General features: G+C 35.2%; 1 protein-coding gene across 1 annotated transcript in view; it reads left to right on the top strand.

Moving 5' to 3' along the window:
• LOC121382220 (arylsulfatase I-like) overlaps positions 1-24,883 on the top strand; it is an 89,035-nt gene that overhangs the window by 14,769 nt on the left and 49,383 nt on the right. The window contains exons 3-4 of the mRNA XM_041511748.1: positions 9,956-10,067; positions 13,033-13,084. Of these exons, the coding sequence (XP_041367682.1) occupies positions 9,956-10,067; positions 13,033-13,084 (164 nt within the window). The remainder of the gene's footprint in view (positions 1-9,955; positions 10,068-13,032; positions 13,085-24,883) is intronic.

The following is a 24,883-nucleotide window of genomic DNA, read 5'->3' as shown; positions in this document are numbered from 1 at the left end:
CGTAATAGCTCAACATGAATATTTTATCCTGCAATCACTATATATGGGCGATATGTGATGACTAGACAAATCTCTATATTTTATCCCACAATAACTATATTTTGGCAATATGTGATGACTAGACAAATCTCTATATTTTATCCCACAATCACTATATTTTGGCAATATGTGATGACTAGACAAATCTCTATATTTTATCCCACAATCACTATATTTTGGCAATATGTGATGACTAGACAAATCTCTATATTTTTATCCCGCAATCACTATATATTGGCAATATGTGATGACTAGACAAATCTCTATATGTTATCCCGCAATCACTATATATTGGCATTATGTGATGACTAGATAAATCTCTATATTTTATCCCGCAATCACTATATATTGGTAATATATGATGACAAGATAAGTGTCTATATTTTCGGCCAATGACCACATTTATAGCTTTTTGGGATGGAATTTTACCAAAGAAATGTGTATTGTTAAACTTTTTTATTATTTTATTTTCAAGTTGATGGTTTTGATTTTTTATAAGCGGTTGGAAGAAACGTTTTGTTTTAAAATTAAGAAATAAAAAATTGTTGTTGTTATAGATTTATTTTGTTTTGGTGTATAAAAACTGTAGGCAATAAGGCATTTAACTGTTTGAGCCTACTACCCTAAAACAGCACTGTTTTGTAAGAAAATGGTTAATTTCATTAATGTTTCTAATTGTATAGGACTGCAGGCTAAATAAAATAGCCGGTTACTGTTTTAAGATATCTAATCGGCTTTATCTTGCTCATGTCCAGTGGCAGGAGGGAAGGAAGGAAATGTTTTATTTAACGACGTACTCAACACATTTTATGTACGGTTATATGGCGTCAGAAATATGGTTACGGACTACACAGATATTGAGAGAGGAAACCCGCTGTCGCCACTTCATGGGCTACTCTTTTCGAATGGCAGGAGGGTTTCGGACGTAGAAGCAAAGTTTCTTTTCTTCAATATATTTTCTAGGGAAGCATGACTCCACCCCCTTATGAACTTCGCTTGCACAGTCTAGACCCCTCTGCTAAAATTCCTGCTCATGCGCCTGGAAAAAGGTACATACTTCAGAAACTAGGGTCAACATTTTAATGTTTGAGTACTGTAAAAAAGCATCAACCTCCCAACCCCCCCCCCCCCCCACCCCCCAAGAAACAAAACAAAAACAACAAACCAAATGCACCCCATTTTGGGTAGGGGGCAGGCTGATATTTGCCCGAATTAAACGAAAATGCCCGAATCTGGATTATAACATTTATTGATATTAGCATTACTTCCAAACAGCTATATAGGGTTGCAAACGAATACCTACGACTTTTTACCGGTATAAGAACTAATATTGTGGGTAGAATGACGCAAATACATGATGAATTGGTTTCAGGCCAGCTGATGTTGCCAAAGTATCTTTATAGGTTTTGTCCGGATTTGAGGATTTGTTCCAGCCCTGATGTCTCGTACGCTTATGCCCCCCCCCCCCCCCCATCCACCCCGACATAAAACCCGAACGATACAAACCAGACATTAAATAAATAAAACCCATACCCCCGAAAAATAATAATAATAAGAAATAAAATAATAATAATAATAATAATAATAATAAAATAAATCCCAATAAGACGTTTACCCCTCCTCTCCCTCGATAATGTACCTTTAAACTACGTGTTGTAACTTTGATGCACGCACACGTCGAACGTCAGTTGTTTATGTGCGCTAACCCCACGAGTACTCACTGGAGGTATACATCACGGTTCGAGGAATTGGGCCACGGTTCCTAGTTTATGGTGCTGTCACGTGCGAACACAACTCGCTGGTACTCGAATGTTAACATATCGTCATAGTTTTCCACAAGACTAACACCGCCACCTGGGCTCTGTTAACACCACTCTGTGAAAACGTGTTTCATGTCTAGTTCCCTTGTCTGTTTTACACTGTGCCCTCCATTTTCATCGTCCCAACCCGTGTTCCACGACTGAAACATCAAAGGCAAAGACTTTTGGTAAAAATTACAAGTTTCTTTTGCTTAATTATTCAGAGGAAACCGCCAAAATGTTTTCATTAGCAGCAAGGTATTTGGCCTTAGTAATGAACATTTTGAAGCAGATATTTAAACGGGAATATCAATTGTATTTATCTTACTGAATCATTCAGAGTAGATAATCACACTATATTTCCTTTCTTATGACACGCCATTTTCTATTTAAGCTAGGTCAAATACGCATGTTTGCGAAGTACTTCCTTCCGCGTTTGCGTTCACATTTTCATTTTAAACTGTTTTAATTATTCCAGTTTTTTAGCTACACCATTTTCACTATACGGATATAATGAAAAGGTTGCGTTCACACTTACATTTTAAATTGGTTTAGTTGTATCAGTTTAGTTAACTTAATTTAAAGTGTAGGCGAAAAAAAAAGAAAAAAGAAAAAAAAGAAAAAAAAAAGAAAAATAATAATAAAACAAGATAAAATGTAGTGATCAAACCAACGAAAATGTATGGACATGTAGTGATCAAACCAACGAAAATGTATGGACATGTTGTGATCAAACCAACGAAAATGTATGGACATGTAGTGATCAAACCAACGAAAATGTATGGACATGTTGTGATCAAACCAACGAAAATGTATGGACATGTAGTGATCAAACCAACGAAAATGTATGGACATGTTGTGAACAAACCAACGAAAATGTATGGACATGTTGTGATCAAACCAACGAAAATGTATGGACATGTAGTGATCAAACCAACGAAAATGTATGGACATGTAGTGAACAAACCAACGAAAATGTATGGACATGTTGTGATCAAACCAACGAAAATGTATGGACATGTAGTGATCAAACCAACGAAAATGTATGGACATGTAGTGAACAAACCAACGAAAATGTATGGACATGTTGTGATCAAACCAACGAAAATGTATGGACATGTTGTGATCAAACCAACGAAAATGTATGGACATGTAGTGAACAAACCAACGAAAATGTATGGACATGTAGTGATCAAACCAACGAAAATGTATGGACATGTTGTGAACAAACCAACGAAAATGTATGGACATGTAGTGAACAAACCAATAATGCTATCAAAAAAAAAAAAAAAAAAAAAAAAAAAACACCTCCAAAAATACAAAAAACAAAACAAACCCAAATAAAACAAACCCAGAAAAACAAACAAAAAACTAAAAGAAGGAAGGAAGACGCGCAAAAAAAAGAAGATAAAAACGCTTAAAAGGGAAAAGAAGAAGAAGACCCTCCCCCCCGAAACAAATGGAAATAAAATATGACCACAAGTGCCTATAGACCTAATTTGTAAATCTTTATAACTCACAGAAACATTGCGTCGTATTCGCCATGCTGAAGGAAAACCGCGAGAATATTGCCACCCTTGTATTGCACCACGAGGAATAGCGCTCTCAGATAGTGTTGATGGTATTTTTCTTATGATGCTACAAGATGGGGAGACGATAGGGCAGCTTTGAAAAGACGTCGTTCGGCCAGTGTTCCGGTGTATAACGCACATTTGGCAGACTTAGTCGTCCAGAACACAATAAAGCAAAAGAGCTCTTTTTTCAGGAAAATTGCTTTTAATCTAATATGTATGTTAGGATGTAAGGAATGCTACTGCAATAAATATTGTTTTACAAAACATACGTGCCAAGAGAGGCATAAAGTCTTTGCGGGAGGTATTTTTCGTCCCATTTTCTTCTTCACGGTATTCCCGGTTACATGAGTTTATCGATAATACGGGAACATAGACATACGTGTAGATTTGTTTTAGACTAAAGATACTAGTAGGCAATTCGTAATTCATATCATGCAAACCTAAAATTCGAGTTGACTGTGTCTGCGCAACAAGAGAGTTTTTATACTTTATTTTAAAATAAATAAATAAATTTTTATAATCAAAATAATAATAATAGTAAAAAAATAAAATAAACAAACATAAAAGCGTAAGCCCTAAACATTTCCGAATGTGTACGATCTTTATTATTAAAAATACTATCTTATGTTAAAAGTATGCCCAAAATTATTTTTAACAAAACCAACCCATCTATATTATATTTAGCTCATTTAATCACTTTCTGAATCAAAATGTTTGCTATGGAACTTTTGTATGATTTCGGTCGATTCCAATGTCATCGCATGTTACAGTCGATGGAAGATGGTGAGACGAATCTGTCCTACAGATTTCAATTAACGGTTTCTCAAATTATTTACTGTTATTTTATTTCAACATAAAACGGGTGACTGGGATTTAATCCGAATGAAAAGGTTCAACGACCGGTCAGTTTGGTAATGCCTTACTTGTCGCTGGTATCACATAGCCCAAGTATTATCTGGACTAAATGAAAGTTCTTCCAATAACTTTCTTCCACTATTCGCACGTACAGATAAGATGGTCAGTGAAGTATGAATGTCTGAAAATGTGACAAGACAAGGTAACAATGAAAGCTTTAACACAGAGTCCACACGTGTTATGTTACACATGTAACAGCAATGTTCAACAACCTGGGTATACTAGTACTTCTACCAGATACAGTCAGACCTATCACTAAAGGCTCACTAGGGACTCTAAGGACATGGTGTAGGGTTCAAAGTTGATTTTGCTTAACGACACCACTAAAGCACATTGATTAGTTAATCATAGACTACCGGATGTCAAACATCTAGTAATTCTGACATACTAATAGTCTAAAACGAAACCCTTTATATTTTCCATTTAAAGTTAAGAGTTTATTTTGTTAATTAATCGTCGACGTGTGTGTGCGTGTGCGTGTGTGTGTGTGTGTGCGTGTGCGTGTGTGTGTGTGTGTGTGTGTGTATGTATTGATGTGTGAATGTGTAGCTGTTTGGATGGATGTGTGGATTTGTGGATATGTATATGCGTGTGTCTGGAAGGATGGTGCGTGTAGAGAGTGCGCGCGTGTGTATGTGCAAAAGGGACAAGATTTTTTCAAATTCTTTTGAACCTCATTGCTATACGAGGTTAAAAAGGTTGGACTGTAATCACTGTTTGGCCAGTACATGGTAAACAAGATAATCCATTAATCGGTATGTAGTTATATTATTTACCTTCATTGTTGACAATTATAAACCGCAGCTCTTCGCCGCCTTTAACAGGCGTATCCGTCAAGGTGAACTATTGGCTACAATCGTATTTTGCTGTTATCTAAATAGATCTTTAAAAATGTACACAAGCACGGGCACCTTGTTGTTATACTTCCTTTCCAAAAACATTTATCAATGCACTAAGTCTAATAGGTTGAAAAAAGAAAGAAAAAAAAACACCCAGTGAAAGTAAGTAAAATGATATCAAGTGCTAGAAATTTCTGTTTATTGTCACGTTTTGCTACTTACTAACATATTTCAACTCAGTCTGTTTGCAGTGGGTTATTATTACAAAATACCTCACAAACGCCCAAAAAATAACAAACAAATTTACTTAATTTCCACATATAAACATTACCTTTTTGTCTCCAGAAAAATATACAATTTTAAGCCAGTTAGGTTCACATCTGTATTTTGGGGGAAGATATTAGTTTCTTAAATCATTATACAACGTACATATTAAAATAAAATGGAATTCATCTTCAAATGTATCAAGACAAAAAGGACAATTTTGGATAGGTCATGTCTATATTTATTTTTATGGGCATTAATGTCAATATAATAGTCTCAATCTTGTGAATGCACTTCTAAGATTTATATACTTTCCAGTCCAAATGTGTTCCAGCAATTATAGTTGACTTAAATAATATAAACAATTCATATCTATCACGATAATAAATGTTATAAATTGTATATGTACATATTCTTCCTATGCCGTTGTGCAACTGCCCGAGTATAAATAAATTCTTGTCTTGTCTTGGTCATTCTTGAAAATATACATCTGTAAATCTTAATTTCAAAGTTGTTAAGAAAGCTTTAACGTCACCTATTTCCTGAAACATCTAGAGATAGCCAAAGCCATTACGACATAACACATTTTCCATCTGACTTGCCCAATTCGTTTTTCCTTTACAACAAAAAAGCATTGTAAAATAAATTAATGAAAATTATATTAATATTTGTGTTTCTTTTATTGCACAGTATATTTACAACAACCACTGAATACATTTTGTTAGTACCAAAAGACAAATGCAACATATATAGTACAAGAACATAATTGTTATGTTATTGATTACTAATGAAAATAATAAAGAAAAAACGAAACAAACAACAAAACCCCAACAAAACAAATACAACAACATAATAATAAACACCACACACAAACGAACAAACCAACCAACCAATCACAAACAACAACAACAACAACAAAAATAACCCCGCCTGCCACCTACTGTTTGATGTAGGTTTATGTACAGATTCTGTTGCTTGTAAAATCAGTCAATCATAATAATCCGTAAACGTGTGACTCAAGGTTTTTAAAATACATATCGCTACATGGTTATTTCATGACTGGTCAGAACCAATCGATGGTGAAAACATTTAGAAATATTAACATTAGATTTAACAATATGCTATGAATTTTATTGATTGTGTGAACATTTTGTTGTTATTGTTGTTGAAAATTAACTTAAAATGTTTCATGACGTATTCAAATAGGTAAATACAAAATTTAAGTAATTTAAGAACCGAAGAAAAAAAAATGAAAGAAAAGAAACGCAAAAGGAAACAAACAAAAAAAAATCTTCCGACAACTAAGGCAGAATGAAAAACAAATCAATTACTATAAACGTTTTTTTCTTCCTTTTTGTTATTTTCTTGTAAACTAAATCTATCATATTATACTGTATGCTATAAAGATAATGTCAGTGGAGTTGGTTATATAAAAACAACCCTCACACAACAAAACAAAAGCTGATCTATTACTGGTCATGTAATGTATGCTTTCTGCAACCTATATGTACTTTAAAGAAAAGCCACTGGCTGACAGTACTGGAACGCTCTATAACGTATTGCCACATGTATCAGCTTCCAAATTGCTTATCGCTGACTCCATCTTTCAGGTTGCTGGTTGCTATGGATGTCTGTGTCAAAACGGTATCTGTGCAATGCGGTTTTTCTTCTTTCCGTACTGAGACACGGCTGTTTGAGAGCTGGATGTTTGGACTGTTTATGTTCTGTCATAAACCTGCATTGTGTTTCAGTCTTACGTTTGATCTGTGTCGTAACATTTATCAAGGTGATTGATTACATGTACATTCGACACCAGATAAGGAGCCGTCTCAAACACCCCGAAACGTCTCTCTTCATTAACAACTAATATATAGAATCCAACCTTCTCTTTCTTTTCCGTACGAAACACTGTTTAAATGGAACTTGATGTTAATACCTGGAACAACTCCAGACAAGCTATTGGCCATACAAGATAAGTTCCGTCCAGACAAGGGAATGGATATTTTGTTTTTATATTGAAATTGTGGGAGAAATAGGAAAGTTTTTTTTATATTAAGATAATGAGAATGATAGGCAGAGGGTGATAGATGAGAAAGATGAATGATATATATATATATATATATATATATATATATATATACATGGTTGTGTGTGTGTGTGTGTGTGTGTGTGTGTGTGTGTGTGTGTGTGTGTGTATGTGTCTATATATATATATATATATATATATATATATATATATATATATATATATATATATATATATATATATTACCAGAGTGGTTTTCGGTATCGTCAATATCATATATTAGGAATAATATATTATTTTGATTTCTAATATATGATGCATATATAAAGTGTGTTTTGTTCAACGATACCACTGTAGCACATTGATTTATTAATCACCGGCTACTGGATGTCAAACATTGGATAATATTGATAAGTGTTAGAGAGAAAATCCGCTACATATTTCTGTTAGTAGTAAGGGGTATTTTATATACGCCATCAGACAGACAGGATAACACATACCACAGCCTCTGATTTATCAGTAGTAATACACTGGCTGGAACGAGAAATAGTGCAATGGGTCCACCGACGAGGATCGATCCAAGACCGACCGCGCATGAAGCAAGCGCTTTGCCACTGGGGTACGTCCCGCTCCAAAACATACATACATTTGTTTTATAATAAAAATTAAACCGGTAAATAGACTGTCAAAATGGGATTAAAATGTTACAAACGATTGACAATTTTAGTAATCACAAAAACTAATGGGGTTCTTACTGAAAGAAAACTAAATTACTAATTAGCGCTTCTTTTCTTGTTCAGTACATATTTTCCGTGATTATTCTGTTGGGCCACTTAACAGTGTGACACTTGTCTTTAAAATAGCAGTTTTGAAATGTCTACCATCTGGATCACCCACAGATTTATACCTATATAATATACTATGGCTAAGAGAGAGAGAGAGAGAGAGAGAGAGAGAGAGAGAGAGAGAGAGAGAGAGAGAGAGAGAGAGAGAGAGAGAGAGAGAGAGAGAGAGAGAGAGAGAGAGAGAGAAAAAAACCCAACTCATAACTAGAATAGCAGATGTGTAAAATATTTGAGCTTATCGTGCACCATAAGTGGTAAAACAGGTAAGTGGGGCATGTCCAATATGTAAGTTTTCACACATGTCCGATGAACGATTTATGACTAGAGAACCATCATAAAGTTATTCCGTGACACGAACTGTAGCTATTTTCCAAAATATCTTTAGTTTTCATACACAACTTTCTGGAAACCACTAGTAACAACACGTCTATGTTACACGTGGAAGTATGTGACCGACAACCAGTAATGAAGTAACTCGACTTAATTTTTAAAGTACACGTATACAATTTCGTCCAATTCTTTTCTGTAATTGAAAAAAAAAAAATGTCTCATTATGATTTGTTTTGAAATATATGTTCCAAACATAACACTCGATATTTATGTAAAGAAGGCTTTACGTGCTGGAAACCAAGTCTGCTATATTTCTCGATAAAATATCCCTGGAGTTTTTATTATTTTTTAATAAACTGGGGATTAGAATACTTGGATTTTGCTTGAAGAATGCAGTATTCTGGATAGAAAACCCCCCAGTAATGCATTAGCAGAGTATGCGAGAAGTCCCCGTTATTACTTACGTGTACCAGTCACTGGCCATCTTTACCCGCTATTGCTTATGTTTGCCAGTTATTGATCATTTTTAAAATTACTGATACTCAATAACCGATGTGTATTTTTATGTTGGGGTGTCGTTAAACATTAATTCATTCATTCGTTTACCAGTTATTACTTATGTTTGCCAGTTATTGGTAAGGTTTACCTGTTATTGCTTATGTTTGCCAGTTATTGGTAAGGTTTACCTGTTATTGCTTATGTTTGCCAGTTATTTGTCATGTTTACCAGTTATTACTTATGTTTGTCAGTCATTTGTCATGTTTACCAGTTATTACTTATGTTTACGAGTCATTTGCCGTATGTAAACGTTAACATTAATGTTTGCCAGTCATTGGCCATGTTTACCCATTATTACTTATGTTTGCTAATGGTTGCTCATGTTTATTTGTTATTAGTTATGTTGCCGGTTATTGGCTTTGTTTACTTGCGCAGTTTGATCATGGTTACTCGTTATTATTTAATTTGCCAGTGATTGACCATGTTTGCACATTATTACTCATTGTTTGCCACTGTTTGGCCATATATATCCATTATAACCTATACATGACTGTTATTAGCCAGTGGCGGATCCAGAAAATCCATTGGGGGGGGGGGGGGGGGGGCAATGACATGAGGCGGAATGCTAAGGGAACTTTGGGGGAAGTATGGAGGAGAATCGTAAACAAAATGAAAATTAATACGTATATAATAAAATTATAGTTATCGCAAAACTTACGGGTGAGGGGTGGGCCCCTGCCCCCCAGTTCCGCCTCTGTTAGCTTTTTTTTTTTTTTTTAACAAATTGAGCTACATATATAAATTTAAAATTGCGTTTTAATTTTAGGCTGGAACGATGTAGGATGGCGGAATCCCAAGATCAAGACGCCCCATTTAGATAGACTGGCTCGCCACGGTGTCATCTTGAACTCGTCGTACGTGCAACCTGTATGCACTCCGTGAGTAACGGCGTAATTGGTTTGGTGCAACCAGTTCGTTGGGGACACCACTATAATTGAATTGATTGAAACATATTTTATTGCTTTAAAAAATAACAAATAAAAATAAAAATAAAAATAAAAATCCAACAACAAATGGATTATGCACAAGTTATACAACTTACTAGGCCTTCTCCATACATGCCATTACACTAATATATTAATGCAGTTTAAATATGAACAGAAATAAAGAAAAGAAAGAAAAGAAAGAAAGAAAGAAGGAAAGACATCACTAGAGAACATTTATTTATTAATCATCGGTTATTGAATGTCAAACGTTCGGTCATTTTGACATGTAGTCTTAGAGAGGAAACCAGCTACATTGTTTTAAATTAGTCTCAAAGGATCTTTTTTTTAATAGACCATCCCACAAACAGGGTAACACATACCACGGCCAGTCATGGTGCATTGACAGGAACGAGAAATAGGCCCATGGGTCCTCTGATAGGAATCGATCCTAGACCAACCGCACAGCAGGCGAGCGCTTTACCATTGGGATAAGTCCAACGTAAGGAGTAGGGGTGTAACAATACAAAAGGGTAACAATACGGTACGCGTCACGATATCAACCCTATGATAAGATAAGTATCGCGATATAAAATATATATTAAAATAATTCTGTAATATTAGTCTAGAAAGCCCCCCCATTTAAAACAAATTTGTATTCATTATTAAATTTTGATGACGCATCAGTTGTTGTGAATAGTGAATGTTTAAAATATCATCTTAAGTTTTATTTTATACAAAAAAATGTCTTCGTTATTCTTCTTGTAATATTAATAGATGGGAAACTTGGAACGAGTCACGCACAGACAAATTATATTTAGCAGACGGTTTTTGAATTCGTCTTGAACGAAATCTATACTTCTGGAATACAGGTGTCCCCAGAGACAGAGAGCAAGACAAATGTGCATTAAACGTAGAGTACTGTTTATTATACATGCATATAATATATTTATATAAAATGTATATACAACGATAGAAATATTCAACCTTAATAAGTCTGTATTTGAACAAAAACGAATAAGCGTATCTTTTAGTTTAATTAAATGGGAAAAGATATGTATACATATTTCAAATGCTTCCATTGATTTAATTATTTTAATAGTTAATTTATGGTATGCAATTTATAATCTCAATATAGATATATTATTACATTATAATTATGATATTTGATGAAATGACTGATTTAATATCGATTTAAGTGCTATGTAATACAAATGTTTTATTTCTTATTTAATATATTCTTCAACAATATGTTAATCTCAATACAAATAATGTAATCATAATTGTTTGAGTTGTATATTACTGTTTAGATACGCAATATGAAGTCATACGCGTCATTTACATAATATGTGGATTGATCAAATGTCGTCAAATATTGTACATGGTTTTACAAAAGAAAGACATTACTGTCTGTCCGTGCACACAGTAAGCATGTTTGAACCTTGGAAAGAAAATCCAGTTAAAATCCCTCAAGCGAACAACTAACTAAGACAGACCAAACATTATCATTGTGCAATTCAACATAAAACGTGTCCTAAATGTATTGGATACGAATCGTCTGGGGTATTACCCGTAACCTATCGAGCATCATACTGTGCGTAGACATATTCAAATCGTACACAACAAGGGTGACTATTGCGATCAGTTTTACTATTGCAATAGTATTGCGATACTTAAAATACTATTGTGATAGTATCGCAATAGTGATAATGCTATTGCAATAGTATCGTGCATTCTTAAATCGCTTGATAAGAGTAATATGAATAGATATTTCGCAAAACTACCTCAGTCTTCCAAAATATGTATGTATGTATGTACTGATGTACGGAAAAAAAAAAAAAAAAAAAAAAAAAAAAAATATATATAGCGTATGTATGTCGAGGATGACTGTTACATACATATATATTAACGCACTGGCGCAGAGCCTCACAAATCGTCCCGTGCCGTTGCTAGGACTGAAACTTATGGGCACCGAATCGCCCGCAAATTGCAGACTTGCCACGATACCTTCTGAGCTATTGAGACATGCATAAAAAGGATGCTCTTTAACTCAGCTATATGCATGGGGCCTACAAGTTACGCGGTCGATCCCGCTTACGTGCATGAAACAGTGGGCAGACCTGGCATGTATGCATATATGTATGTATGGGGCGGGACGTAGCCCAGTGGTAAAGCGCTCGCTTGATGCGCGGGCGGTTTGGGTCGATCCCCTTTGGTGGGCCCATTAGGCTATTTCTCGTTCCAGCCAGTGCACCACAACTGGTATACCAAAAGGCCGTGTTATATGCTATCATGTCTGTAGGATGGTGGTATATATGGGGGATCCCTTGCTGCGTTGGGAAAATGTGGCGGGTTTCCTCCGATGACTGTGTGTCAATGTGCTCCAGTGATGTCGTTTAAAGAAACACAAAAACAAAATCTATGTATATAGGTATGTAGGTAGATAGGTATGTAGGTATGTGTTTGTCTGTGAGTACGTGTGCGTATGTACGTATATTTGTGTTTGTATGTGTGTCTGTGTTTATACTTAGTTATTTGTAATAATGTCACTAGGTAGTGAAATTATGCGTTTATCGTAGGTCGTATTTCATTATGCATACTATCGAAACTATCGATAGTTGAGCAAACAAGTGTAATAGTTATCAATAGTTGAATTAACTATCGATACATTGCTATCGAAGCACTGACTATCGCAACGCATCGATAGTTCGATTTATTGTTACACCACTAGTACACAATAACACTTATAAATGCGATTAGATTACAGAAAGATAAAAAAAGCCACTAAATTGTCAACAATCACCTCAGCAAACACAAGCAAGCAAGCAAAAAATCAAGCAAACAAACAAACAAATAAATAAATGGTTTTACTAGGCTGTCTGTATGAATTACTAGTAATAGGTTTTTCCTTGTGTTTCAGATCAAGAAGTAGTTTTCTCACTGGATACTACCCTTTCAAGCAGGGTTTACAGGTAACACATTATTACACAAGATATATGAGGTTTACATGTAACACATTATTACAAATCGTATATTAGGCTTACAGATAACATATTATTACACATAGTATATGAGGTTTACGGGTAACACATTATTACACATAATATATGAGGTTTACAGATAACAAATTAATACACATCGTATATGAGGTTTAAATATAATAATTATTTGTTACACGTATATGAGGTTTACAGGTAACACATTGTTACACGTATAGGAGGTTTACAGGTAGCACATTATTACACGTATAGGAGGTTTACAGGTAACACATTATTACACGTATATGAGGTTTACAGGTAACACATTATTACACATTGTATATGAGGTTTACAGGTAACACAGTATTACCCATCGTAAATGAGGTTTGCAGATAACACATTATTACACATCGTATATGAGGTTTAAATATAATAATTATTACAAATACCATATAAGGTTTACAGGTAACACATTATTACACATCGTATATGAGGTTTACAGGTAACACAGTATTACACATCGTATATGAGGTTTGCAGGTAACACATTATTACACATCGTATATGAGGTTTAAATATAATAATTATTACAAATACCATATAAGGTTTACAGATAACACATTATTACACATCGTATATGAGGTTTACATGTAACACATTATTACACGTATATGAGGTTTACAGGTAACACATTATTACACATCGTATATGAGGTTTACAAGTAACACATTATTACACATCGTATATGAGGTTTACAGGTAACACATTATTACACATCGTATATGAGGTTTACAGGTAACACATTATTACACATGGTATATGAGGTTTACAAGTAACACATTATTACACATCGTATATGAGGTTTACAGGTAACACATTATTACACATCGTATATGAGGTTTACAGGTGACACATTATTACACGTATATGAGGTTTACAGGTAACACATTATTACACATTGTATATGAGGTTTACAGGTAACAGTATTACGCATCGTATATGAGGTTTGCAGATAACACATTACACATCGTATATGAGGTTTAAATATAATCATTATTACAAATACCATATAAGGTTTACAGGTAACACATTATTACACATCGTATATGAGGTTTAAAGATAATAATTATTACACATCGTATATTGGGTTTGCAGGTAACACATTATTACACGTATATGAAGTTTACAGGTAACACATTATTACACGTATATGAGGTTTACAGGTAACACATTATTATACATTGTATATGAGGTTTACAGGTAACACAGTATTACACATCGTATATGAGGTTTACAGGTAACGCATTATTACACATCGTATATGAGGTTTACAGGTGACACATTATTACACGTATATGAGGTTTACAGGTAACACATTATTACACATTGTATATGAGGTTTACAGGTAACAGTATTACGCATCGTATATGAGGTTTGCAGATAACACATTACACATCGTATATGAGGTTTAAATATAATCATTATTACAAATACCATATAAGGTTTACAGGTAACACATTATTACACATCGTATATGAGGTTTAAAGATAATAATTATTACACATCGTATATTGGGTTTGCAGGTAACACATTATTACACGTATATGAAGTTTACAGGTAACACATTATTACACGTATATGAGGTTTACAGGTAACACATTATTATACATTGTATATGAGGTTTACAGGTAACACAGTATTACCCATCGTATATGAGGTTTGCAGAGAACACATTATTACACACCGTATATGAGGTTTATAGGTAACACATTATTACACATTGTATATTGCGTTTACAGGTAACACATTGTTACACACCCTGTATGAGGTTTACAAGTAACACCTTTGTACAGAACCTATATGCGGTTTACAGTTAATACATTATTACACATAATTAATATGAGGATTACAGGTAACACATTATTACACATCCTATATGAGGTTACAGGTAACACATTATTACACATAAGTTATATGAGGTTTACAGGTAACACATTATTACAAATCGTATATTGGGCTTACAGATAACATATTATTACACATATTATATGAGGTTTACGGGTAACACATTATTACACATAATATATGAGGTTTAAATATAATAATTATTACAAATACCATATGAGGTTTACAGGTAACACATTGTTACACATCGTATATGAGGTTTAAATATAATAATTATTACACATCGTATATGTGGTTTACATGTTACACATTATTACACATCGTATATTGGGTTTACATGTTACACATTATTACACATTGTATATTGGGTTTACAGGTAACACATTGTTACACGTATATGAGATTTACAGGTAACACATTATTACACATTGTATATGAGGTTTACAGGTAACACAGTATTACCCATCGTATATGAGGTTTGCAGATAACACATTATAACACATCGTATATGAGGTTTACAGGTAACATATTATTACACATAGTATATGAGGTTTACGGGTAACACATTATTACACATTGTATATGAGGTTTATAGGTAACACATTATTACACATCGTATATGAGGTTTACAGTTAACACATTATTACACATCGTATATGAGGTTTGGAGGTAACACATTATTACGCATTGTATATGAGGTTTACAGGTAACACATTATTACACATATATGAGGTTTACAGGTAACACATTATTACACATTGTATATGAGGTTTACAGGTAACACATTATTACACATCGTATATGAAGTTTACAGGTAACGCTTTATTACACATTGTATATTGCGTTTACAGGTAACATATTATTACACAGAGTATATGCGGTTTACGGGTAACACATTATTACACATTGTATATGAGGTTTACAGATAACACAGTATTACCTATCGTATATGAGGTTTGCAAATAACACATTATTACACATCATATATGAGGTTTACAGGTAACGCATTATTACACATTGTATATTGCGTTTTCAGGTAACATATTATTACACATAGTATATGAGGTTTACGGGTAACACATTATTACACATCGTATATGAGGTTTACATGTAGCACATTATTACACATCGTATATGAGGTTTGCAGGTAACACATTATTACACGAGGTAACATATTATTACAAATCGTATATTGGGTTTACGATAACATATGAGATTTACAGGTAACACATTATTACACATCGTCTATGATGTTTAGAGGTAACAAATCATTACACATCGTATATGAGGTTTACAGGTAACTTAATGTTACACATACATGTATTTGGTATTTACAGGTGACACATTATTACACATAGTATATATGAGGTTTACAGGCAACGCGTTATAAAACAGAGAATATATAGTTTACAGGTAACAAATAATTATACATAGTATATAAGGTTTACAGGTACAAAAGTATTACACATAGCATATGAGCTTTACAGGTAAAAGATTATTACACATAACATAATATAATGAGCTTTACAAGTAACACATTATTACGTATAGTATATGAGCTTTACATGTAAACATTGTTACACATAATATGATATAAGCTTTACAGGTAAAACATGATTACACATAGGATAGGAGGTTTACATGTAGCACATTATTACACACAACATAATATATGAGGTTTACAGGTAACAAATTATTACACATACTGTATGAGGTATACATGTAACAAATTATCAGTCATCAAACATATTATATGGGGTATACAGATAACAAATTATTATAGATAGTATATGGAGTTTATCGATCGCTCTCGATGAACTCGGTCCCCCTCCCCCCCATCCTAAAAAGTTACAGCAGTCATTAAATGCCGCGGTATGTACTGTTCTGCTTATGGGAACTCGCTTACATAAGATCCCTTGCTGCTAATCGGTAGGAGTATACAACTTCTAGAATATCATTTCTGTACCAAATTGAGATACAATAATAATAAATATATGTATATCGTAGAATTAATGCCTTTGGTGAACCCAGTATTGTTTTACCTGTCCCAACCAGCAACCCACCGATTGGTATGTCAAATTCCACAGCATATATATATATATATATATATATATATATATATATATATATATATATATATATATATATATATATATATATATATATATATATATATATATATATATATCCTTCTTGCCAATTCAATATGTTCGGCTAGATCCTCATACTTTGTAGATATTGTGTAGGAGTCAGAGCGGTTCCTCAATGCTCAGGCTTTGTAGAAGTTTGTTGTGCTTACTTGCGGAAAAACGACACCCCCGTCCGCGCTAATAATGTTCATATCCTCCGTTAAATTTGTATTTAGACAGACGGACATATATTTTATTAAAGTATCACCCAATATAGGCACGAGAACCATTCTTAATAAACAATATAAAAAAAAGAAAGAAATGTTTTATTTAACGACGCACTCAACACATTTTATTTACGATTATATGGCGTCAGACATATGGTTAAGGACCACACAGATTTTGAGAGGAAACCCGCTGTCGCCACTACATGGGCTACTCTTTCCGATTAGCAGCAAGAGATCTTTTATTTGCGCTTCGCACAGGCAGGATAGCACAAACCATGGCCTTTGTTGAACCAGTTATGAATCACTGGTCGGTGTAAGTGGTTTACACCTACCCATTGAGCCTTGCGGAGCACTCACTCAGGTTTTGGAGTCGGTATCTGGATTAAAAATCACATGCCTCGACTGGGATCTGAACTCAGTACCTACCAGCCTGTAGACCGATGGCCTAACCACTACGCCACCGAGGTCGGTCAAACAATATAAAGGCCACTCCTTAGTGAGTTATGTTAGACTACAAAATTACATTATCAGTAGTAAATGAATGAATGAATGTTTAACGTCACCCCAACACGAAAAATACATTGGGTGTCAAACTATGGTAATGCAAACAAATAAAGTGATGATCAACATCAATATAAGAATTTAAGATTTAAATAAAAACAGTGTAAAGAACTGTACAAAAATACAAATATCAGAGATAGATACTGGCTTTTACTCAAAATTTCAATTTTGTGCAGTATAGGCCAGTTACAGCACGCGCAGGGGTTATCAGTAGTAAAATCTCCAGGCATGTTATACGTAATATTAATATATATATATATATATATATATATATATATATATATATATATATATATACACACATATACATATATAAATAAAATACATAAGAAACATTCTTATTAAACAGTAGGGGCGGCAATTGGCTCAGTCGGTTGAGTGTTAACTTGAGGTGCTTGCGTCACAGGATCGAACCACTTCTGTGGATTCATTCAGCTGATTCTTTTTTCTCGTTCGTTCCAACCAGTGCACCACAACTGAACAAAGGCCGTGGTATGTGCTGTCCTGTCTGTGGAAAAGTGTATATAAAAGAAAGCATTAGCAAAAAATTAGTGGGTTTCCTCTAATGACTACGAGTCAGAATGACCAAATGTTTGACATCCAATAGCCGATGATTAATTAATCAATGTGCTCCAGTGGTGTCGTTAAACAAAATAGATTTCATTAAACAGTATTATAACATAAATAGTGCATTAGATGTCAGGCATGTAGTTAAAGTTAAAGTATGTTGTTTAACGACGCCACAAGAGCACATTGATTTATTAATCATCGGCTATTGGAAACCAGCTACATTTTTTCATTAGTAGCAAGGGATCTTTTGCATGTACCATCCCACAGTCAGGATAGCACATATCACGGCCTTTGATATACCAGTCGTGGTGCACTGGCTGTAACAAGATATAGCCCTATGGGCCAACTGACGGGGATCGATCCCACACCGATCGCGCATCAAGCGAGCGCCCTACCACTGGGCTACCAGACATGTAGTAGTCGCAACACTTCGTCACATAAAATATTCTTTTCAAGCCTTGATAGTTTTAAGGCATCGGCTGGCAGACACTGGGTTCGAATCTCAGTACCGGCTTCCACCCAGATTAAGCATTAACAGCTCCATGTGTAAAGCTGGTAGAACCACTTGTCTCTCATTAACCAAACAAATAAAATTGCTGAAATGCATTAAGCTAAGGGATTTTCTAGACTTTAACGGCACTAGAATTACTTATTGTCAAAGAGTAAAAATATAGGAGAAATGACTTTTAATGTATTTTTAAAGTTGTACGATAACCTGGTTTTACCGATAATTACTTGAGGTGTGGGGTACAGAATAAATACAGTACGAAACAGAAAGTGTCAGGTTCCCTGGGTGTAGGAAAGCGTATCTCGCATTGCAATATACCACTTTCTGTTTCACAAAGAAACCACTGCCTTAGAACATTGGGGCAGATTAGTAGATTAAACATGGGCAACGCAAGATTCAGTACTGTTTCTAATATGAGCAGAAAAAATGTTCAACAGTACGTTATATAGACTGGAACTTCAGTCTCTAAAAGTTTTTTAACGACCGTCATTGTGAATTTATGGAGAACTATATATATATATCTATATATCTATATCTATATCTATATACATATATATACATATATATACACACACACACACATATATATATAGCGAAACCCCTCAAGACCGGACAATCTTCAAACTGTAAATCTCCCAAAATCGGACGTTTTCCATGGTCCCGCGATTTACGCATCTTTTAACACTAAATGTTAGCGCTCTAAATCCGAAAACCTCTCAAAACTAAACATTAGACGAATAATTCAATCCCAAACTCTTTAGTTAATGTACATTTTACCTCTGAAAACCAGACAATCAGACCGTTATCAATCATTATGGCGCAACTCTTATTTCATTTCAACTTATTTTCGTGCTTATATCCAATTACGGTTCAAGCATGCTGTCATGGGCACACGCCTCAGCTATCTGCGCTGTCTGTCCAGGACAGTGGGTTAGTTGTTATTACTTAGTGAGAGAAGAGAGGGTGTAGTGGTATTACATCTACCCATTGAGTCGTTAAAATTCGCTCTGGGTGGGAGCCGGTACCGGGCTACGAACCCTGTACCTACCAGCATTATATCCGACGGCTTAACCACGACACCACGGAGGCCGGTTATGGCGCAACTAAATGCTTTGTTTATTGTCACTTCGCCGCCTTCGGATGGATTACCTGGCCTCAGATTACAGTTATCTTCTCATTCGGTTGTCCAAAATCCGGAAATTTCACCGCGCAAGTAGTCTGCTGTTTGACTGTGATTATTTCATGGCAGACAGCTATGAAGTGGCAACTATTTGACTGAAGTGACTGGGGATAGCATGTAGTTTGTAAACATGTGTAACTTGTTGACATTGAAGACTTGTTTATGGTAATTCCGTCCCATGCAAAAGTAGTGCTTTTTGTGTAAAATGGGAGTACTCCGGCCTGGTTTAGAAGGTGTGTCTGTTTAAACCAATATGCTGGGAGAAAGAGCTGGACAACAGGGGTTGTCCTTTTCAGGGTATGTGTCCCCCAGGCAGGCAAAGGTACATACAAAACGTCACGGGCCTGCTGATATTAATAAAAATGTTATAGCCACTAAGGCTATATAGAAACATATAGCGAAATTAACTGTGGTCTGAGGCCACCTGCCTGGGCACCGGCCTCGGTGGTGTCGTTGTTAAGCCATCGCACATAAGACTGGCAGGTCCAGGGTTCGCAGCCCGGTACCGGCTTCCACCTAGAGCGAGTTTTAACGATTCGAAAAACATTTTGTCCCTCGGGTTGGAATTGACTTATCTATACCTCACAACGGTGATAGATTCTATTAATATTTACAGTTAAACTTCGATAACTCCACCTTCGATGTCTCGAAAACTTCGATTTCTCGATCTGAAGCGACGGCCCCGGCCGAATTGCTATACAAACTAGTAATAACGGCCTTCGAAAACTCAAACTTCGAAAACTCAAATTTCAAAGACTCGATAAACTCGATCTCTCGACCTAATTCTTTAGTCCCGCCATAAAGATTTAATAGAGTACGCACCTCTAAAACTCGTATGTGGATTGGTCAAACTGTTGTTCCAGATAGTATTTTCAATAGTATTTTCAAGACAAATGAATTGTCAATCATACAAATCAGACAAAGCGTGGAACACAGAACACGCACCTTATGTAATACAAATGACATAGATGAATTTCACTATTTATTCACCTGCACATTTTTCGTAAATTTACGTCATTCATTGTTAAAGCTATACTATTATATTAAACCCAGTATGCTGAAATATAAGCGTTTGATGACTAATAATAAAATAAGTGTTGGAAAGATGCTAACTGGGGGAAGCCATTTTGTTTCGTTTTTGTGACGTCCGGTGGTATAGCTTGGGGCGAAGTGACGTCAGCTCCGTCCATCTGCTCTGTGCACAGTGTAAACAAACGCTATAATTTACAAGGCGCTTCGCTTTCATCAACCTGACTTGTAAAACAACATAAATGACTTGATAGTATAATAAATTATTTAACTAAATATATTTCAGTTTGCATCAATAGAACGAAATGGAGTTGTAGTATTTTTCTTTTTTTAAAAATCCAAAGAAAAAAAGAGATATTATTAGGCCTATTGGTATGCTACGTTCGAGCAAAAACGACCACTCACCATACCCAAGTGATCATTTTCTTTTCTTTGGGACTACGTAATTGGTCAGTTTTGTGATTTTAGATGGGAGTCTACTTAATCAAGGGTTTTACAGAATTACTTACAGTAATAAAGCAGGACGGCTGATTGATTACGATTAGAGGAGTGTCCGTGCGGTTAACACACAATACCCTGTGATCTTAATAAAAGAGGCACGTCTTTTTAGTGTGTCTAGAGACAGTGTCTGGGGACCGTCTAAATATACACCTGCCAATCAGGAACCACAGGTACAGGCTACGGAAAGAAAAGACCAACTAACTAAGAAAACACTCCGATTATTATTTCAGTACGTGGGTTAATTTATGTACAAACCATAATACAGTTATTTAAAAACGTTGACAATGGTGGCTTATTTGTATTAAAAATAATATATAATTGTTGCTGGCTTACTGGGATGACTATTGTTACAGAATATTGCAATGCATCCGCAAAAATCAGGTATGTTTTGTTTTTTCAGTTCGAAGACTAATTCCTGACGTGACACTGCATATTACACTGTGAATTTATTACAAATATGTATTGCACTGTATACATATATATTTATCTCCTGTAAAACCCATCTTGTCACTGTCAAATATTGTTATTTCATATTCCCCATATGCCCTTGTGTAACGGCCTGGGAGAAATAAAGTTCTGTTCTGTTCTGTTCTATTCTGTCTCGAGTAGTCTTGGCTGTCGAGGATTTAAGGTGATAATTACAGAATAAGAGATCGCCAACTATGCGGAACGAAATGGTCCTGTGTTTGGTTGTCTGTATTCGTACATGACGGACGGCCGCGGTATGTAATACAGAATTACAGACAGTCTGGTTAACTTCAAAGAGTATTTGTAATAATTGTTAGCGATGTTTGTTTTTGCTCTCATAGGCGTGAATCGTGTCAAACGTTAGCTTTTCTACTTATGTATCAATTAATGTTAATCAATTACAAGTCATTTAGTTATGTTAAAAACTGATAAACACAGATCGAGAAATCTGGGGAAAGACTCAGTGACGTGGGATTTGCCAGATCGATTTTAAATAGTTCTGCTTCCTTGTCATCCAAGGAATCTTGCGTAGGGCCCAGAAATGGGGGGGGGGGGGGGGGGGGGGGGGGGGGTAGCCAGATTGGAGAAAGAAAGTAGAGTTGCGAAGCGTAAATAATTTTGTGAAAAACATGTGTACTTAGTGTTATTCGGCATCGAGCGGAAAAACGTTCGCTAGACTGGTTTAGGCGCGTCACGTTAAACCTAATGTCTACGTCGGGAACCAATCAAATAGTTCGTGAACGTTATTCAAACGTTTGCTGGCTGAACTTAGGGATGGGTTATCTTTTTTGTTTTGCTATTTACTAACTTTTACAAATATACACAAAATGAATACCACAGACGTCGAAGATGCCAACAGCTGGGATGGGTGGGGTTGGATGGGGTAGCGTGGGGTGTGATGGCAGTTATATATTAATTCGCCTTTCAACTGGGTAGGCAGTGTTCAGAGGTAGGCAGTGAAGCGCACGCTTCCTAGAATATTAAACGAAATCATCCAGCTGCAATGCAATTTCAATTTGAAGTCTTATATATTAATTTCGAAAACTCGAACTCCCTGAAACTATTACCTCGCCCCCTTCAAGATCGAGTTATTTTGCTTAATAATAGTGTAAAAGTGTGTAAATATAAAAGCGTGCCCCCCCCCCCCCCCCCCCGTTTTGGCACCTTCCTACGACACTGTAATACGTCCCATGTTAAACTCAATGACGTCATAGCCCATGCAAAACTAAAAGAATCCTTCATATGTGTCCATGTGGGACAGGGCTATTCCACCCGAGGGTACATAATTTGTTGTCAGGGACGAGGCTTGCAAAGTTCCTGACATCATATTATATACCCGAGGGTATTTTTGGAGGATTATTTTTCTCCCATCCAGTAGATGAAAAATAAGCATTTTGGGAAAACTTAAAAAGCTACATTTTTTTTTTTTAATCTTACAATAAAATAATCATAACAATTGAAAAGATCGTACCCAAAAATAGTTTATACTTAAAATATAAACAGAAACTGATAGTATAATTTCATTATGACAGCAGGTTTCCTTGTTTTTATGAAATATAAAAAGCATTTCTTGCGTTATTTTGCAGTTTACGCGACGTCACCCAATGTTAATATCAGCTCAAACAATAGAAGTCACGTGGTCATGCAAGACCGATTTATTCCGCATGGGCTGACGTCATGGAATACGCCTTTCTTGCATGGCTAGGGATGGGAGAATATTAGACTCCATCATATGCGGTCATGTGGGATAGAATAAGTATACATGAGGTGGTGGAAATTTCGACCTGGTACGAGGTTTGCCGAGTCCCATGGTCGAAATTTTCACCACCGAGGGTGTACTTTTTCTATCCCACATGACCGCATATGATAGTCTTTTTCTTTCATTCATTCGGTAAATAAACCATTATTTTACACCAACAAACACAGATGGCTGAACAAGTAACTTTTTTATTTGACCATTTTATCATAAATAAACTACACTATCGTATTTACCGTGTTTGTTTCGTGTGTTAAATAATATTTAACACTACAAATTAACAAGATAGCTTTTAAAATAAAGGTTTTAATAAAAAAATATTAATTTAAAACTGTGTCTAATGACCTCGCATTAATATGAAGTCATATATTACCAACGACGTCATGTTAAACGCAAGCGCGTGATATCCCATGTAGGATAGAAATTTCTTACATGGCTTTCTTTCATGGGATAGCTCTGTTCCATATACCTGAGTATGAGAGAATATAACTCTCAATCATATGCGCACATGTGGGATAGAAAAAGTACATCCGAGGTGGTGAAAATGTCGACCTGGGACGAGGCTTGCCGAGTCCAGTGGTCGAAATTTTCACCACTACAAATTGACAGGATAGCTTTTAAAATTAAGATTTTAGGTCTCACTACACAGATCACTTCCGGGTGAGATTTCATTCATCACGGTCCACTATACTTCCTAATTGTGACACATGTTATGGTTCACATATTGACTTCTAGGAAATGGTGAAAAATTAAAACAATATGTATGTTTAATAGTAAGCCTTCTGGCTGTATTTTGCCCATGTTATTTTGTAATATTGTGCATCGACCTTTTGGGACATGGGTATATAGCGCAAGTGACAGCCGGAGTGAATCGGTTAATGAACCACCTTTCGGACCGGTATTACAGCCAGATGCGGTCATGTAGCAAAAAACTGAGACGGAAATGTTCTAAATTTTGGA

The sequence above is a fragment of the Gigantopelta aegis genome, chromosome 9 (genome assembly GCF_016097555.1).
Source record: "Gigantopelta aegis isolate Gae_Host chromosome 9, Gae_host_genome, whole genome shotgun sequence".
In the NCBI taxonomy this organism is placed as follows: Eukaryota; Metazoa; Mollusca; class Gastropoda; order Neomphalida; family Peltospiridae; genus Gigantopelta; species Gigantopelta aegis.
This window is presented reverse-complemented; position numbering and strand designations above follow the sequence as displayed.